The following is a 19,622-nucleotide window of genomic DNA, read 5'->3' as shown; positions in this document are numbered from 1 at the left end:
TTTGTTTACTGAGAAAAATGTTGACATGTTTAATACTTATTTTCCCGCTGTATTAATCACCTGCTGATGTGAAATGCATCAGAGGAGTTCTGACTGCAATCTGCCTGATTCTACAATAAAGCCGGATGGGTAGAAAAGGGAAACATCGGAGAGGTGTAGCCTTGTTACTCAATGAAAAAAAATAGATATGCACATTCAACTAATGACTTCTAAAATTTACATATGTTAAAGCATCCCTGTCAATATATTCCACAACTCAAAATATCTGTAAAAGTAGAGAAGTAGAAAAAAGTAGAATACATTTCTTGAAAATGGCTGAAATGAAAAGGGTAAGTCTAGTGGGTTCCCTGTGTTCAGTAGTTCCTTGCTATTACCTTAACTCATTAACTCATCATAACCTATTCTGATTTCTAGGCATTTTCTAGACATCATCTAAAATGTAGGCATTTGAGCCCTAGATAAGACCTTGTCAGTGTAAAATTTAAACCAGTCTGGCTAAAAAACACCTAAATCACCCTTATGCTGCAACGTTTGGGATAGTAGCCTTGTTCTTATGGGCTCTGTTTATAATTTATGAAAACATATTAAATTACATTTCTTGGATCTTTCCTTAATGTGTACTGAAGGTTATGCACGTCTTTAAATAATTTGATACATTGCAGGATTTAGGTGGACTTGTTACGTTTGTGTAAAACTTTGGGGGAGTAAGGCCAGGTTTAAACGTCGAGATCAGAGGTCAGCAAACTTTTTTGGCCATTTCAGGCGTAGGCAAGAGCACGCTAGGCCGGACTCTCTTGAGTCCCGCCCTAATGTCTTCGCCCCCTGAAGGGAATTCCCTCTCCTGTGCAATGCATACACAGGAGAGGGAATGTTCCCTATTTACCCCAGCGGGGGATGTATTCACGTCGTCCGCGGTAAATAGGGAAGGGAGCCACAACACGGAGGCTCAAGAGCTGCATCCGGCTCCTGCTGCTCTGATTCTGCTCTCTCTCAGTTTGTTCTGGTCCTGCGGGATGGGATTAGGCCGGATCGGCCAGGGGGCGTTAGGCCAGAACAAACTACTGGCCAGGCTGTATCTGGCTGACCTCTGGTCTAGATAATATATCAATTGCAACAACTTATCCCCCTTTGTATGCTACTGTCAGTCCTGTTTTGCCATCAGGATGATTGGAGCAGTTGCCATAGCAGATTTCTGTAGTGGTTATTCAGTGTAACTTTAGAAATGCCACAAAGTTATACCTCTTGAGCCTCTGCTACTGCAAAGCACAATTTTGTTCTGTGAACAGATGCACAAAACTGTTTTTTTATTTTTTTTATTTTAATGTTTCCTATGTTTTTATACCCTTATTGATGCTATGTAGCCTTTAATTAACCCTTTCACCACCCATTTCTCAATAGTGATTTTTTAATACTTTTTTTAATAATTCTAACACTGAAACATCTTTTACATTAACATTATTTTTTATGTATAGTATTTTGCTGATCGAACCACCAATAGTACAAAAATAGTAGTAACAAGAAAAAGAAAAGATAATAAATAATACTTGTATATAATAAAGGGTCTTTGATTGTTCTAACAAAGGAAAAGCAAACATTAGAGAATGGGGAAAAGGAATACACATGTATGGTGTAGAGGGGGTAGGAAGTAAAGAAAATAGGAAAGAACACTGGTTTAATAGGACACTTCCAAAGGTAAATTGATAGGAGTAGAGAGTCCTGAAAATGATAGGATAACACTCCACTGTGCATTTAGGATGTTTAAGTCAGAACCTTAAATCTCTTTTAAATTTAGGTAGTTTGTGTTGTGTGATAGCAAACATTTTTTCATAGCTGCTTTGGGTATTAGCATCTATTTAGGGCTGAAACATTAGAAGAGTCATTAGATTTCCAATTTTTCCGAATGCTTAATTTAGCCACCAGGGAAAAATGATTGAAAGGAGTTCTGCAGAATTGTTAATACCAATATGTCAGCTAGTTCAGGGGCCATTGCTGTGGTCTACCTGCGGTTCCTGAGGAGGTTTTTTTTATGAAAAGCTGCCATGATGACATATATTTTTGTCTGTAGTTTTCATCTTCAGACTTGTATAATACTATTTGGAGGGATCGGAGTCCTTACTGTGCTCAGGCTTACTGAGAGAGAACAGCAAAGAACACAATGTGCATTGACACTAATGATGAGGCTATTAGAAGCAATTGCACGGCACAAAGTGGCAGCATTAGCGGATATATCAGCTAGCTATGTTTTTGTGGGATGTTGTTTAATGTAGGATGCAGGAACTCCAAATTTTATCATTGGGTATTTGGAACCAGTGGCAGTAATATACAACTTTGAGTAACCAAGCATTAGACATTATGAAAATATTATGTTAGCAATCAATGTCTTATCTGACATATTTGACACCTGAGGCAGATTTTGTTTTCCCTAAATATTCTCCACACTGTTTTAAACATCTTTTTTTCTGTTTCAGTAGTGGTTATGAAATTTATTGAGTATTACTATAACCAGAATATGATAGTGTAGTAAAGATGTTCTTTATCTGCATTTGCTGTATATAATTATAGCAGTAAACAAACAAAAGTGTGGATAAAAAAGTATGCTTTTATATAACCAGAACTGCAGGGCATTTAGTTATATTGATAAGATCCTTTAAGTAATGGCAACATGACAACATGTGTATAGAAAAATATCATGCTTTTTTTCCCCACATGTTATATTTGCATTTTATATACATTTTATGGAAATTTTATACGGGTAGTCACCGAGTTGCTCTTTATCTTGCATTCCTCCACGTGTAAATAAAACATGTGATCTCATTCTAACTGCATCTCCTTACATATAAAAAATAATAACTATATATATATATATATATATATATATATATATATATATATATATATATACACACACATACTGGTAGTCTCTGAGTTAAGGACATCCAACATACGGACATCTCTCGGGTATGAACTGGGGCTTCCCTGCATGCTAGTGTGCATGACGGAGGCTTGATAGGGGGGAGGGGGCGGTTTTTATTACTTCTTTCGCATAACACAGCTGAGACTGAGCTCTTCTACAACCTCTTTGTTGACCAAGACAAAGTCTGCAGTTGGTTCTTTTTGCATATCAAAGCACACCTTGCTTCAGCAGTTAATAAATGTCTAGGCTTTTAGTTTGTGATTAACTCACAGTGAGGATTTTATATTGTAACTGACACCACAGTGCCTAATAGTATGTTGACACAACATCTGTCCTAATTGCATTTATTAAAATAATGTACCTGTTCCGACTTACAGACAAACGCAACTTAAGGAGAAACCTATAGTCCCTATCTCCTATGTAACCCAGGGACTACCTGTATAGTGATCATTTTTTATTTCATCATAGAAAGGATTGTTTTGTTATGCTCTGTTTATTATTAGAAATTGTTTGTGTCCAGACATCTGAACACTGTGGCAAAGTCAAAATGTTTACATTGTTTTGATGATACAATACAAATGACTTTGGACATTTGGAGATATCACTTACAGCGGGTGAAGATGTGACAGCTGGCAATGTTTACACTGGTATGCAACAGCCGAACTATATTTCATGTTTTGAAGTGCAGGTACATAAGCCTTTCTGGCGGATTAACGAAAACTTCTGTCTTCTGAAGCAGAATCTCGAGAACATGTTTATACCAATCCATCTGTAAATCAAGTTTATTGCTTGTTTAACATTACAAACATACACTACGTGTCAAATCTTGTGTTGACATTGAGTTGTTGGCAAATATAAGATTGGTATTGAATAAATGGGGTATTTTTTGTTCCAATTTTTCTATATCCATACAAAATAAAATTATAACAAGGCAAATATGAAGGCTGCGGTTACTCACTGCTATATCTGGAAAAGAAATCAGATCTACACGTGGCAGCTACTGCTGTCATTACTGTCCAATTACATTTTATGCATTTGGCTTGTCACATTCCACCTTGGCTTATATTGGATCCCTTGGCATTTGCCTACCATCTCCATGCTCTGACTACCTTTTTGGGGGTTTGGATAAGTTCTTTGTTTTTTTTTATTATTGTGTTTTATTTATTAACATTGTACATCCAATCGAATTATTCGAGATCAGTGGTCTCCAACCTTTCGTACCTCAAGGACCACTAAACTCATAATGTTAAATCCCGCAGATGCACAGGGAGCCGGGTGTCACTCAAAGGGGAAGAAACTTCCTCCAAAGTGACGTGATGATGCCAGAACCGGCTCACTCTCCCATCGCAGGCTCAGACCTGCATGCTAAACATCCGGGGGGGGGGGGGGGGTAGCGCAGGGATGTGACTACGGGGACATGATCAGCGGGGGCAGGTAAAGGACCCCACTAGGGGGCGCACTGGCCAGGTAATTTTTCTGCGAACCATCAAAATCCTTTTCGCAGACCAACGGTTGGCGACCGCTGTTCTTGAAAGCACTTACCTTTTTGAATGTGTGGGATTGATGATCACAAATGTTTCAACTGAGGAATAAGAGTCTCTAAATCTGAAGAAGTAGACTAAGTCCACATGTAAATCTGTTAATGTTTGAATCCTGACCGTATTGAGGAGCTCACTGCTACCAATGCTAAAAATTTACATTTGTAGTGGACTGTATTTATTTGGTCATACATGACTAGCCATATGTGGAAGGGGGATCTTATAAAGATCACTGGCAACATGCTTATGGTAGCATGTGTTTTATTAGTATTATAATTGTAATTGTGTATTTTTTTTTTTATTTTTTGTTTGATTTTGAGTCAATAACATTTTTGTACTTTTTAGGGAAAGCGGTTGTTATTATAATTTGGAGAGTAAGTAATCCCTCCAATATGTCAACGGTGTTTAAAGATCTCATTGGGGTTTGTTTTCTGGCATAGGATTACTGTTTTAGGGCACTCTTTGAATTTTTTTTCCTTTCCCTCCTCCTCCGTAGGGAATCGATTTATAAAGCAGTGAATTTGATTATACCTGAAACATTTCCTGGTGGAGAATCTTACAGGAGCATGTGTTTCAAGGGCAATACTTGATCCTTCATACAGTCAATGTCAAAAGTACAAAAAATAGATCCCTAGGATTTAAAAAAAAAAATCACTGTGTGGTTATGGCTGTTTTTGGTGATACTGTAATAATTATTGTTTAAATGTAGTTTCTTCTTTCATAAAGAAAGCCTTTTTTATTGGTGCTGTAGTGTCCATCAGCAGATGTCTTTTATATAGATGCCTATTGATTAACTGTTTATCAAAAAAAAAGATAATAGCTTGTCTATGATGAAAGCTATTTAACTTTTTTAAGCTGTTTAAACTTACCTGTTACCTGTGTAACTACAAAAATACTGCCTACAATTTTCATATATGCTTGCACTAAATATACCATAAATAGCTACATTTTGTTGTTGCATGAAACTTTTTATTCAACATTATTTATAAAAAAAAAAAAAAGCCATAGTCAATGCAAAGGATTGAGCCTTATCTGGTGCCAAGAATATCAGCAATGACCCCCCGCCATTAAAGTAAAATATAAAGATTCTTTATTGACTACACTTGTTATTTTATATCTGTTATGAATGTGATATCTAGTATCCAATATGAATAGCTATTCCAGTGCCAATGAAAGGCAAGCTGAAGATTCCTGCACAAGGAAGGTTAACATTGTGTATCTCAAAGCTATCTCATGTTTGTAGCCCAATTATCATCGGGCTGTGACAGCATTGTTTGGATCCATGTTGCTGTACACAATTAAAGGTTTGAGCCTTTTCTACTATTTAACTGTTTCCTGATTTTGGATCTTCAATGAACTTTATAGTGTTTTGATGACGTCCTTTCTGCATTTGCACATGTTATGTGGAAACTGGATTAGTGTTTTCACCGGCCGGTAACACATCTGCCCTGGGGTAAAATGCTCACTCACTGTACTATAACCAAAGAGAAGCCATATTGCCACCCTAGTACAAGACATGTTCAGAGCATCTTCTTATCTCCTCATCTCCATCGCTGATTAGACATTATAAGATAACAGTACATTGTTCACAGGACAAGCACTGGATTTCTTTGAGGATCAATTGGTAATTTTCTATTGAACAGATATAACAAAACCTTTATAATGATATAATAAACATGCAATTATTTATGGGATTTAGCATTTGGATGTGCCTAAAAGATAATATTTGTTTTCTTTATTTTCTTGGCTTTTAAAAAATGAAAATCTTTCATATTTTGTAGTAATATAAATTTTCCCTTTTCAGGTATAAAGAAGAGTTGAAAAGAAATGCAAGGTAATGATCAGTTTCTCTTTCATTGTAACTCCAGGTAAACTGTTTAAATACTGCAAAGAAAGAAATTCAGAGTTTCTTTTCATCTACCTATATCACCCACTTGTTTACGAGACTAAGGCTGCCGACACAGGTGCAATAATTGTTGTTGGAAAGAATCTTTCATGATCCTTTCCAACGACAATAGATTGAACAAGCGTTGTACATACAGCACCTTTCTGATCTATGGGGGGATCAACATGGCTGCACCCCAGTGCGCTCTCTCCTCTTCACTACCATAATGATCGTTCATAGTTTGTGGGTCTGCCAGGACAGATCCATGAAGGACAAGCGCTATACACACGCCAGATTCTCGTCCAATATCAGCCTGAGGTGATTATCGGATGAGAATCATTTGATGTGAGTATGTAGCCTTTAAATCAGCATCTTCCATATGCTCTGCTTTTTCTGCTTTAAATGTCCTGAAAAATAAAAGATTAAAGGCACAGAGCAGCAAGTCATGTCTCATAGGGTAGAACCTCTATTTCCAATTTCTGCTGTGACATTGAGGGGTGATAAATAATACTTGATGCAGTTATAGCAGTGGTGTTTTAAAATTATTTGATTGTCAATTAAAATATAAAATGGCTACATCTGGCTGTATTTCTATTTCTTTTAATGCATATATTTTGTTTTGTTGTGCTGAGTTCAGTTTAAAACATCAACAGACTTATTTGCTGTCGCAATAAAAAAAAAACTATAATGTGCAAGTGTAATGACTCATAGTAAACAATGGGAAAGTCACTAAGCAGAATACATATTCAGCCACTGTAGTGAGAACTTCAAACTTATATATACTTATGTAGGGTCAGTAACTTACTGAATATTGAATCAAGGACACGGAGGACAAAACTAAACCTTAAAGCCGATTTAAAGGGCTAGAACACCAGTTTCCAGGAAAACACACATTTTCTTGTTCACTTTAGGGATGTTACATGTTAGAAGATTTCAACATTTGATAATGTGATCTGCTGCTGCTGAAAGAAAATATCAATGAATCAATGGATCCCCCAGGAAAATATCAGTGAACCTGGATCCCCCCAGGTTCACTGATGTAAGTGTACCTGCTCCAGCCATGGAGAGCTTTAATAAATCAGGCCCATAGATTCAGTTTTCCAGGCTTCCTCAAAATCAAATATATCACTTTTAGACAGAGGTAAAAAAAACTTTTAATGTGTTATTGGAAAATCTGCTTGCATACATAATAACATAATAATTCTTTTTGATGTCACAGAATAATTATTGTGCTCCAGTTTAAAATATATATAACTGTACAAGTATGACAATTATCAATCATGTGTGAGTGATGTGACATTCTTATGTCTAGAGATTAGGACATTTTTCTCTCTGTGTCTAATTCATTCATTCTAGACTTTCACCCAGTTACTGTAGCTTATTGACAGTAATTTATCAGCTAATGTAGGTATGCTTGGAAATAATTTTTTCAGTACCCTGCTATTTGTTAGCAACTGTCAGCAAAGCAACTACCCTTCATACCGCACAGAACTGAAACCGTATAACATATGCTATATGTGTGCATACCAGTTCCATTTATTGCCAGAAATTCTTATTATTATAGCAATATAAATTAGCATACTGCATGCATGGCATTCTCAAATACTGAACTATTTCCATTTTTATCATTTTATGTATCATAGTTTCTGAAGTCTAGAATATTTTTGCTTGTCAATATATGAGCTTTATAAATCCTAACTACTGAAATCACTTTATACATTACGTTTGAATAGATTGGAAATGCTTAGATTTCTGGCAGATTTTGAATATTCTGTATAACTTGGAATGTTTTACTATCAGGTTCTAAATGGTTTTTGTTTTAGAAATTTGTTGTTTCTTGGGGCTTAGAGGTTCAGAGAAAAAAAGTTGGGGTTTGTTGGCATTTAAATAACTGTGTTTTATTAGAAAAGCAAGTAAACATGTGCTGTACATCCATTAGAGACAAAATGTGCATGTGCTGTTAGAAAGTCACATATACCTCTGCTGGGGAGTGGAATCAGTATGTGTCACTTACTGACGCGTTTCACCCAAATGGTCTTCCTCATAAAACTACTGGTGGATAATGACTCCCATGGTGAAACAGTCAGTAATAGGTCATATTCATGAGTACCAACAGGAAACCAAATTATTTGTGCTTTGGGTTTTATTTAAAGAAAGAGGTCTGGGACACTTTTAAAACTTTTTACTTTCAAAACTTTACCTAAATCTGGGGGACCAACATGGGCTGTGCTGCCCCACACCTTATTCACACCCCCATCTCCTTCCTTCACCCCCTTTTTTTCTTATCTTCTCTCTCTTCAGTTTTCCTTACATTTCCTCTTGTCTTTATCTTATTCTCAATAGCCCTGTCCTGCAGTGCTCTTCTATAAAGTTAAACAAAAAATATTTCAAACCCTTGTTATTGTTTCAGATCCAGTGAAGCTTTCTAAGGTTATGGCATTTGAATTGTTAACTACTATTGCACAATATGTATATTTTTATTGGTCTCTCCAGCTTGAATTTTTTTTTTTTGGCTCAACGGATTTTATTCACCCCCGTGTATTTCTGTTGGTTGTAATCTATATTTTGTGAATGTAATCGTTTTACCATACTGTGTGTCTTTTGAACAAAAATCTTTTATTCAGACAACTTTACCTAAGTATACCGTCCATCTCTTTTGAATAGGCTGTATAGTTAGTCTTTAAATATTGCTCCATTCTTTTAGGGACACAGTTCACAGGCACGGCTGGCAATTGACAGATTTAGTCATAAAGGGTTGTAAACATCAGAGAATGCTAAACCTGAGGTTAAAAGGGAACTGGGGGAAGGAGAAGGTTAGCATAGTGTGGGAATAAGTGGATTTAGGGTAAGATAACGTGAAGGTACATGTGCTCTTTTAGAGCCTCTTCTTTCTACTTTCTTCATCCTGTGTCAATGAACACCTAGGTTTATGATGAGAGCAGTGCTCTAGTGTTCTAAATACCATATCAGCTAACACTATTTACCTAAACTGATGTTTAGGGCAAGTTGAGCTTAGGTGCTTTGCAACAAATTAAAATTTGGCGCTTTTCCATTAGGCTGTAATATTGCTGTGTGTGATAATGAACTCTTCCTTTATTTGGGATGGCTCATTATCCCCTCCAGGGAAGCAATATGCAGATTATTTCTGCTTGATCATTGCAAGTAATGTTCTGGCCCCGTTTATATCAAAAATATATTCTAACTGTTTGGAATTACATAGGGCTCCTTAACAAAAATACTGTACTAGAGATAACTCCAACCAAAAAAGTGCAAAATAAAATATATATACTTTATTGGCTAACACAGTGGTCGCCAACCTTTTTCGGTCCTGTGGGCCACTAAAATTACCGGCTTCAGGCCACTACTATTGCACAATATGTACAATATTGTTATTGGTCTCTCCAGCTTGAGTTTTATTTTTGTAGACTTTTATTCACCCCATTGTATTTCTGTTTGTACGATGTAATATCTATTTTGTGAATGTAATTGTTGTAATAAAAAATCTTTAATTCAGAAAACTTTACCTAAATATACAGTCCATCTCCTCTAAGCTGCACTTAGCTAACCCCATTTTCTTAGCTATGTACTTTCCTCTGTTCAAAGACAACAGTCTTCACATTGTTCTGACATTTGTCTCTAAATTCAAATAGGCTGTATAGTAAGTCCAATTTAGCTCAAGTATGCATGTATGTATTTTTTGGGACTATATTTATATTCTCTGTATTTATTCCATGGCATTTTCATAAGTGCATGGTTTATTTCTACTTGCAAATAGGTCCTACAAGATACAAGGTACCATCAGGAAGCATTGATATCTCACTGAGGTTGTAATGGTGACTAATTAGCTTGTCATGTGTGTCTGACATTATTGATACCTCTGGACACTTTTGGAGTAGATTAGCACATTTAGGTGTTCTCAACAACCATCAAAATACTATTTACAGTGTTGCACTAGAGTATTGGCTATGAGTGGTCCTTACGGTGTTAAAAAACATACTATACAAAATAGATTTTTTGCAGTATGAGCACCAACACCTGCAGCCAATCAGCAGTCCTTTCTATATCCTTTTTATCTTTTTTATTCACATTAAATGATATTAAAGCATCCCTAAGACATTGTACTTGGCATTATTATTATTATTTTGATTTTCTAAATAACTTAATGATTTTCTTTTCAAATTTGTGTGGCTATGTGGATTTTGGAACCTTGTGAAAAGCAGAGGATAAAATGTTGTTATGGACCTTACAATGTGGTCACATTTTGATTTTCTGTTCTATGGATTTTGGTTTTGAAAAGCAGGCATGTGTGATTGGTGCTAAGTTGGCTACATTCAGGTCTTTGATAATACAATCTGGTGTGCTGATTGATTGAGATGTGGTCCAAAAGCTTTACTTCATTGTAATGACCTGAGTGTGACCACAGTACCTTCCATCCGCTCCAGTTACTTGTTAATTATTGCTGGGTTCTGGCACTATAGGCATTAGTATTAGGCCAGCTTTAGTGTATGTGTGCCCAGAACAGTTACTAATAAAAATGACATTTAAAACTAATTGTGAGCATGTTACTTTGTGTCCAGATTTTTGATGCAACTCAATTAGATTGAATAACCTGAACCTCAAATATACAGCATTAAAAAAAATATATCATTAAAAGAGAAAAAACGTTTTCAATTTTATCGTTGATACCTCTAAGGTATATCTTTTTCTGTTTATCCGTCCTTTCATTCCATCGGTTTTCATGTACCAAATAGATTCCTTACAAGGAAGAGTGAGGTTCAGAAATTGTCCACCTCCCACCTCTGCACAGTGAATCCTCATAAGCATTTATAGGGACATATTCCTTAACTTGATTTTTTGTATTGTTTTTTATATTACCTTACACATGGGCAAATCTCCTTCCTGTGTAAAGAAATGTTTGTTAAGACCTCTCTAAAGTGTACAAAGGGACCTAACTTGGTCCTAGGAAGAACATAAAAAAGCACCAAAAGCTATAGTTTAAAACTATAAAAATATTTTTTGGATTTTAGACGTGCCTATCATCAGGGCTAGATTATCTTGTAACCCCTGAAACGCAGCCTCATTTATTAATCAAACTATATCTTGACTGCCAAATATATATTGCCTTCCTGTGTTTCTGCCGACTGTAAAGTCTAAAATGCTGTAAGTGTCCCCATTTGCTTTTAGGTGTCTATTCAGCTCATAAATTTTTTTTATACTTTATGATGGACTTTTTTAGGTTATCTGCAATTTATATATACATGGGGTTGTATGTGTACTAGGGCATATGCAGTATACAGTTTTAGTTTTGTTTAGCAAGTTTTGCTATTCCTGAACCTCTCCCATTCTACATTTGTAGATTCTTTAGTCAACTTTTTAATACCTGGGTAATAAAGCATCATCAAGCAGCTGTTTGAGTGTTCAGTGATCAGTCAGATGAGTGAATTAAAAATATTGGTGTTAACCTATTAGCTCTGCAGTGTAACAGAAGCATGCAATTCAAAAGCATGGCAGAACAAAATTACAAAGCCTTTGGCAAGTGTTACATGTCATATTTGCAGGAACTGGGGTGGTGGAACATTGGACTCCAAGCTCCGTGGATGTTCTTGCTTAAGCATCCTAATTCAACAGAATGGTGAACAGGTTTGCGTTTCTTATCAGACAGTCATATTAATATTTCTATACAGGATTTATATAGTGTGACATATTACGCTGCGCTGTACATTAAATAGGCGTTGCAAATGACAGATGAATACAGACAGTGACACAGGAGGAGAGAACCCTGCCCGAAAGAGCTTACAATCTAGGAGGTGGGGAATATATTAAGTATTTACAATGTCTTTCCTAAGCAAAAATAATACTTTTAATTCCTAAGCACTGAAACATAATACATATAAAATGTATAAATATATATAATTGTAAATTATATAATTCTTAAAATATTTGGATTTGTTTGGTACGTATAAGTGATTAATTAGGTATTAAGAAACACAAAAGTTCTTAAAAAAATATAGTGAAAAGTAAAAAAAACACATTTGCTGGTTGAATGTTGGCATGTGCTATGATTGATGTGTCCATCGGTCATGGTGCTGGTTAAGAAAAAAACATACTCATTACATCTCCAATTATGTAACAAAATATATATGTATGTATTTGGTTTTATGTGGTTTTGAAACTGTTACACAATTTAGAGGAATGTATAGTAAATACAAATATAAAGAGTTTTATCAAGCATTTAAGGTAGCAGATGGATCATTTAAATAATTTTTTATATATATATAGTACTAAATGTAAAGCTGTAATCAGACTGCCTAGGTAATACTCGCAAGCTGAACCTTCATGTTTGAAGGAAGTAAAATTCAAATAAATACAGTTACATAATTAGGTTGAAAAAAGACATAAGTCCATCAAGTTCAACCACCAGGGAAATAAACATATCCCAGATAGACAGAGTTGATCCAGAGGATGGCAAAAATGAGCATTAAATAAATTACATCTGAGGAAAACAATTAAAAACAAATTTTTTTTTCCAAATATTGCTTGGATTACCCCTTACCCTAACTTTAAAATGTAGCTGCTGGAACATTTAAAGCAGAACTATATTTCAACTAAACACATTTTCAAAAAAATTACAAGCAAGCATGCCCTAAAATAACCCTTATGGGCTTATCTGCGTTAAGGTCTTTCTGGCTAAATTCTCCTCCCATCTGCTGCTCCCAGACAAGCCCTTTTAAGGTTGTTTTTTTTTTTTTTTTTAGGTAAAAAAATAAGTAGGAATGTGACATTTTTGCAGCTTGTAGGAAAAGTCTGAAATTCATTTGAAAAGAAAATGCTATTGAAGATATCAGAAGATATACCACTTACATTGGGGATTACAACTAAATATTTGACATATGAGTTTTGGTGGGCTGACTCTTTAAGAAGTTCCTTTTACATTCTGTAAAGGAAAATCTCTCCAAAGTAAGGGCTAATTCACTTTAAAACTGGTGCCACTGAAAAAGGTAGCCCCATTGGAAAAGTTTGTCTTTGTTCTTATTTTAGTTACAACTAGCTGATTATCAGGCGTTGCCCGAGTATTTACCCTTGAGCAAGCAACACAAAGTTGTCCATGAGGGAAACACGGGGCGATCTCAAATCCACTTTGCAGTACGTAATGATCTGCCCCTGTGACTTGTTGATTGTGATAGAGAACGCAAGTCTCACTGGAATTTGTAATCTCTTAAATTGAAAAGGGAGATCTGTGGGAATGAGTGGTATCGCTGGGATAAAAACTGTTTCACCCTCACAAAGCCTTGTGCCGTTGCAAAATTTTGGTGGGTCAAAGTTGCATGGTAAAATAATTGGAAATCCAACTTTAAGTAAAAGAAGATGTGGTGGTAATCCAGCCGGATGAAGTGAGTTTAGGAATTATGATAGACTTGTATTCTGTGACTACGCCTGGTAACATGGCAAATTTTTGATTGTTTATTTCGCGGACATCTTTATTTTTAGCAGCAAGAATGGCCCTCTCTCACAAGCAGTCAAAATTGTTATAGTTTTGTAAAACTGCTGGATAGACTGCATCTATTAGCTCTGCAATGGACCACACCAGATTTCAGAAATTGGGTGCAAATCTATCTTGCCAGAAGACTCTACCTTCTCCGATTTTGAGTAGTTTTTTTATAGAAAATTAGATTCACACACTAGATTCACACTAGACGTGATGAATGGGGAATCTTGTCCCAATTCAACCTCTAGTGCCTGCAGTCACAGCTGTGACCTCAAAGTTCCCACTTTCATCCCCTAGATGTACCCTCATGTTTTGCTTTAAAGTTATCTGTTGCACATGTCTCCACAAAGATGAATGTTTTAAAGGTGTGGATCTCATCAGCCTCTGTTGACTTTGGGATGATGGGCAGAGTTTGATGAAAGTCTTCACAGATTAGAACCAAAGCTCCTACCATCAGGTTGCCATTTCCTCTCAGAGTGACATGAAGGGCCTCGAGAGCTTTCTTGTGAGCCATGGGAATAATGATCGTCTGGCTCTTTCTCTCATTTCCTGTAGTCGGGTCTCACACTGTTGTACTGTCTCTGAAGCTCTAGATGTAGAGGCTCTATCTCTTTTATCCTGTAGTCGTGTCTCACGCTGTTGTACTGTCTCTGAAGCTCTAGATGTAGTAGCTCTATCTCTCTTATCCTGTAGTCGGGTCTCACGCTGTTGTACTGTCTCTGAAGCTCTAGATGTAGTAGCTCTCTTGCGCAGCATGGCATGTCTTCTATTCCTGTCCTTGGGATTTTCTTGTCTCTGGTGTTTCATTTTTTTTGCCTTTGATTGCATTCAGCCAATTGCCTTACGTTTTCTCAAAGGCATTATTAAAGGCCAGAAAATTGTAAAAGAGTCCAAAAAAAAAGTATGTAAAAATATAAGCAAAAGGCACACTGTCACTGAGCAATACATACACACATACATAAATACATGTAAATATACCTCTGACATATACCACATCACTGTACAAAGATCAGGAGTACACTCACCTGAGTTAGAGTCATATGTCTAGCAAGTTTGGTTGAAATGTGTCTATGCGTTTCCGAGTGATGGTGGAACATAGCAAGTTTGGTTGAAATGTCTCCATGCTTTTCCTAGTGATCACATACACACATCTATATTTATACCACGTACATACATCCACCCACGTATAGCTTTGACATATAGCACAGTGCTGTACAAAGGTCAGCGGTGCAATCACATGAGTCTGAGTCGTATGTCTAGCAAGTTTGGTTGAAATGTGTGGCTGCATTTCGGAGTGATGGTGGAACATAGCATTTCCTAGTGATGACATACACACATACATACATACATACATACATCCAAATATAGCTCTGACATATAACTCAGTGCTGTACAAAGATGACAGGTGCACTCACATGAGTCAAGTGTATAGCAAGTTTGGTTGAAATGTCTCCATGCGTTTTCGAGTGATGGTGGAACATACATATGTACATCCAATTTTATATAAATAGATTACAAATTCTTCATCAGTGATTTTTCATCACTTTCTGCCAATGGTTCCTGCTGGGAAGTGAATCTTCCCAGCAAGAACAAAGCAATATAAACCTAATGGGTGTTCTATTCATCCATACTCTATTCCAGAAATAAAAAAAGGCTTTAGATGTATATATTCCAATGTCAGAGACTCTTGTTCTCTTGTCCCTGAAACGGTTCCATCATGCTTATAACTTATAATTCAGCCTCCTGGATGCAGAATTGTAGATCAATGTTCTTAAACATTTATTCCTTGACCAGTAGCTTCATACTAATTGTTATAAAATAGTTGATATGTTGTGTTACATTTATTCAAATATTTTCTACATTCTGCATGAACATTTGAGTAAAAGGTTTAATTAGCTTCCCTTGCTAAAAATTCTTTGCATAACACAGTACAGTCAAGACTGCTAAATTCAACAAATCTTACAAAGATAAAAATATGCCAAAAATTTTATTAAAACAGCTAATACTAGTGGCTTGCTTATTAATATTCACTATTTAGAATGACTTTTCTTGTCTAACAGTTTTAACTGAAAAGTTTCAGTTTCTGCTAAGATAAAATCTTTTAAAAATGTCATTTTATCACCTTAATGAATGTTTTTGTTCAGCCAGTGTATTTCACCGACAGCTGGACTCAAGTCATTACTTTCAAACAGTTATGATTACTAGCATGTCTCTTTGTGAATGTTCTTCCTTTCCAGAGTAATAATAGTTTTAGTGGTCAGCTCTGACATGCTGTAACCTTCACAAGGTCGCCCTGAATAACATGGTCCTGTGGATGTTAGCATCTGTGATATAAGAAGCTCATACATTTTTTAATATGCATTTCCTGAAGGCAAAGTAATTATGAATACGTTTGCCCAAGGAATGTGAAAAATCCTAATCTTACAGTTTCAAACAAGTATACTTATTTATTTCAGATGCCATGGTCAATGCAATTGAAATGGTAAAATCCAAGGTTGAATAGCACATGTTAAAATGACAAAGAAAAGGAAAAGTTCCTTTGGGTGCCTTGAATCCTCAGACTTGTGTTACAAATATTTTTAATCATGTCTTGAATGCGTACACAATTTAAGCCATGATCAACGTCTTGTTGCTTGAATAGAATTCATTACAATGCATTAGAATTGATTACTAGACTTGGATCGCTTAGAAAGAACATTGAGAAGGAAAATCACTGCTATTGTTGACTCAACACTAAGGTGAAGTAAATCAGAAGGAATTGTTTCCTTCAGGCCGGGATCTGTGAGAAGGATGGATTGGATAAACACCATGGTTGCAAAATTTCTGAGGGTGCTATATGAACGTATTTGTTACCTTCCAACATTTATTTCTTTTCAGCCTATAGAAATGTAAAATATTAGTAATTCTTATCTCAATTTAAAAGTCATTATAGATATAGATCTATATAGATATAAATCAAGTAATGTATTGCAGTTACCCAGTCTTTAGATTATATTTTTAGTTTTTTTTTTATCCTGTTTGTAACATACTACAAGTCCTAATGTGCCAATACTTACTCAATGCTCTGTTTGTATAATCCCAGCAAAGTGTGTCTTGACCACAGAACAACTCCCAATATTTATATCATGGACGTGAGATGTTGTGTAGATCACTGATAACATAACTTGCAATAAAAGTGCACAGGAACAATGGTAAATTCAACAGACCAAAGTTGTTGTTAGAGCCTACATATTTATTAATATTATTAATATTATTATGAAATGTCTTTATTTTGTACTAAAAATGTGAATAGGAAATATAACTGCCACTCATGGGCATCTCTCTCAAACTGGGCATTTAAATATGCCTCATTGATGGTCAGATCAGCTGCCCATTAAATTAATCAACTAACAATGAAATAGGAGGTTCAGGATGTGAAGCCAAGTACAGCTGTTACATGAAAAGTCAAGATTTGTATAAAAATTCAACTCTATTTTGGATCTACTTATCAATTTGACATTTAATTTTCACTAAAGCTATTATCTGTTTTTCATAATATGCCTGGTTTAAATTGCAAAGGATTATGATTTACTGGTTTCCTATAGATTTGGGCTATGTATATTACAATTTGGAAGCGATTTCTCCATCCACAGTTATGACAGATACAGGAATCAGAACATCCATGTAGTGCAGGGAACAAGGAAAGCAGTCACAGCTGCTATGGGTTGCATACACCTTCAAGTTTAGCCCCCAAATTAATTAACTTTAGTCACTTTGGCTGTTCATCTTCAAAGTAAACATTTATCAACGGAAAAAAGTTGACAGCCCCATAAACAGGCTAATTAGCAACAGGTTTTAAAAAATACATTGTTTGCTTTGGGTTTTTTTCTTTGTAATATTTTGCAGTACCCTCTTGATAATCTGCCCATGTATGTGGCCAATTAGCAAAAAATAAACATCTATAATTGGCCTTTGAGTATATGAGAAGGCTCCTGCATGACAGTCAAAATAAGCCCTAAATCCAATTATGTAATGTCCAATTGTTTAACCTCCCATAAACCACCTTTTTTGTGTTGAGGTGTAGTCAGCTGAGGCACTGCAGATCACAGTCAGGGAGTTTTGAAAACGGGCAGTGCTTTTAACCCAGTAAGCAGTGGGCACGACTAGTTGAGGCCATATGTTGATTGATGAGCTACAGATTTATGAATTATTAGTTACAATACTAATAGCTTCTCCCCTGCAGCATCCTTTAATCTCATTGTAGGGCAAACCGAACAGGCTACATGACTCTGGCCTTACTGATTTGATTTCAGGAGCAGTGCATCATCCTTGCCATTTTATCACCATAAGCTTCATTGTATGGACTTTACTGTCAGGCTTAACAGGTATTATTGGGATTTTGAGTGAGGCGGGGGTTATTGCTGGTCAGGACACATTGTAACCACTCTCATTTTGTAACCAGAATCATTTTGTCCTGGTACACAAAATGCCCTGACTGCAGGGGTAAAAATACTTACGCACACACTGTATGCACTTACACACACTTTTCATATAGAATTAGGCACATATATACACACACACCATCACTTACTTCACTGATGGCATACATAGCTATCCTGAGTTCCCAATGTGTCCACTTGAGAAGAAAGGCATGCTTGGTTGTTCCTGGGATTTGGTGCATCAGGTAACCATGCCAGAAGTTAGCGCAAAAAAATGCAGAATGCTACAATTATATGTACATTCAACAATTATGCCTTAATGTTTATTTAAAGCGTACCTAAACTCAGAATTTTCACTTTACATAAAAAGGTAGACTTCTCAGGCATGCACAGAAGGAACCCTTTTATCAGTAAGGAAAAAAATTGATCTCACACATGCAGAGTCAGATTGGCAAGTTTTTTCCCAATCTACTTCACCCGATCTCGTTCCTGCACAGTGCAAGATCAGGTGACATAGCAAGAAACCCAGAAGAAGAGAGGAGAAGATGGCGGCACATGGCCGAAGACAGATACTTGGACGACGTGGGACCCAATGGAAGAAGTCTCCCGAAGGACAGACTGATCTGTGCGATTGAAGGTTATTGTCATTTTATTGTTTTGGGTTAATTTTGGGTTTATTCTACTTTAAATGCCTCTGTCAAATGTTGTCCGTTTCTGTGCTGCCAACCTATCAGTGACTCCCATGTTATATGGATTTCTAATATTTCTTGGAGATTTCAGTGTTGATATCTCTACCCTAGCATTTCCAGCTTATTTCTTCTCATCCGGGAGTTTTATTCCTTTTGTTTCGAATGTAACTTGTAAGATGTAATCCTGGTTGTTTCCTCTCCTTTCATGGCATGCTCTATAGTGAAAAATATATTACAAATCCAACAGCAAGTAGTCCTGTGGTGTCATCCTAGGATCAATAACTGATTTTCTAATTTCTAACTGATCTGTATCTGTAAAGCAGCCTGGAAAGGTTTGTAAATTACTATTTTCAGTTTGACTTGAATTTGGACTGGCAGCATTTCATTTTCCTTGAGTCTAAGAAAATATAGTATGTGCTGTTCTCCAGGGTCTAAACTTCACCATCCAATGCAAACAAGAGCAGGCCAGAAGCACGTTACAAGAAACCTATAGGGAACTCTGATGCAGGATATATGAAGCAGCAAGCCAATTTTGGCTAATGGTATGTAAAGCATTAGTAGGCTGATTTACTAAAGAAGTTTGGAGTATTTATGTAAAAATTATGCGAATATTCAGTTTATTTTCTTGACATATCAAAAATTAAAAGCAATTTCCTGTTCATGTTGAATGGTGTGGATGCTTGGATGTTTTA

The 19,622-nt window shown here is 36.1% G+C and overlaps 1 protein-coding gene across 5 annotated transcripts in view; it reads left to right on the top strand.

The window, feature by feature from the left end:
• Window positions 1-19,622, top strand: part of IQSEC1 (IQ motif and Sec7 domain ArfGEF 1) — a 378,402-nt gene that overhangs the window by 65,418 nt on the left and 293,362 nt on the right. For all 5 annotated transcript variants that reach the window (XM_072421014.1, XM_072421015.1, XM_072421029.1 and 2 more), the window contains exon 2: window positions 6,257-6,286. In XM_072421014.1, coding sequence (XP_072277115.1) covers window positions 6,257-6,286 — 30 coding nt within the window. The remainder of the gene's footprint in view (window positions 1-6,256; window positions 6,287-19,622) is intronic.

This window comes from Pyxicephalus adspersus, chromosome 8 (assembly GCF_032062135.1).
Source record: "Pyxicephalus adspersus chromosome 8, UCB_Pads_2.0, whole genome shotgun sequence".
Lineage (NCBI taxonomy): Eukaryota > Metazoa > Chordata > Amphibia > Anura > Pyxicephalidae > Pyxicephalus > Pyxicephalus adspersus.
Note: the sequence above shows the minus strand (reverse complement) of the source record. Positions and strands in the feature narration are given on the sequence as shown.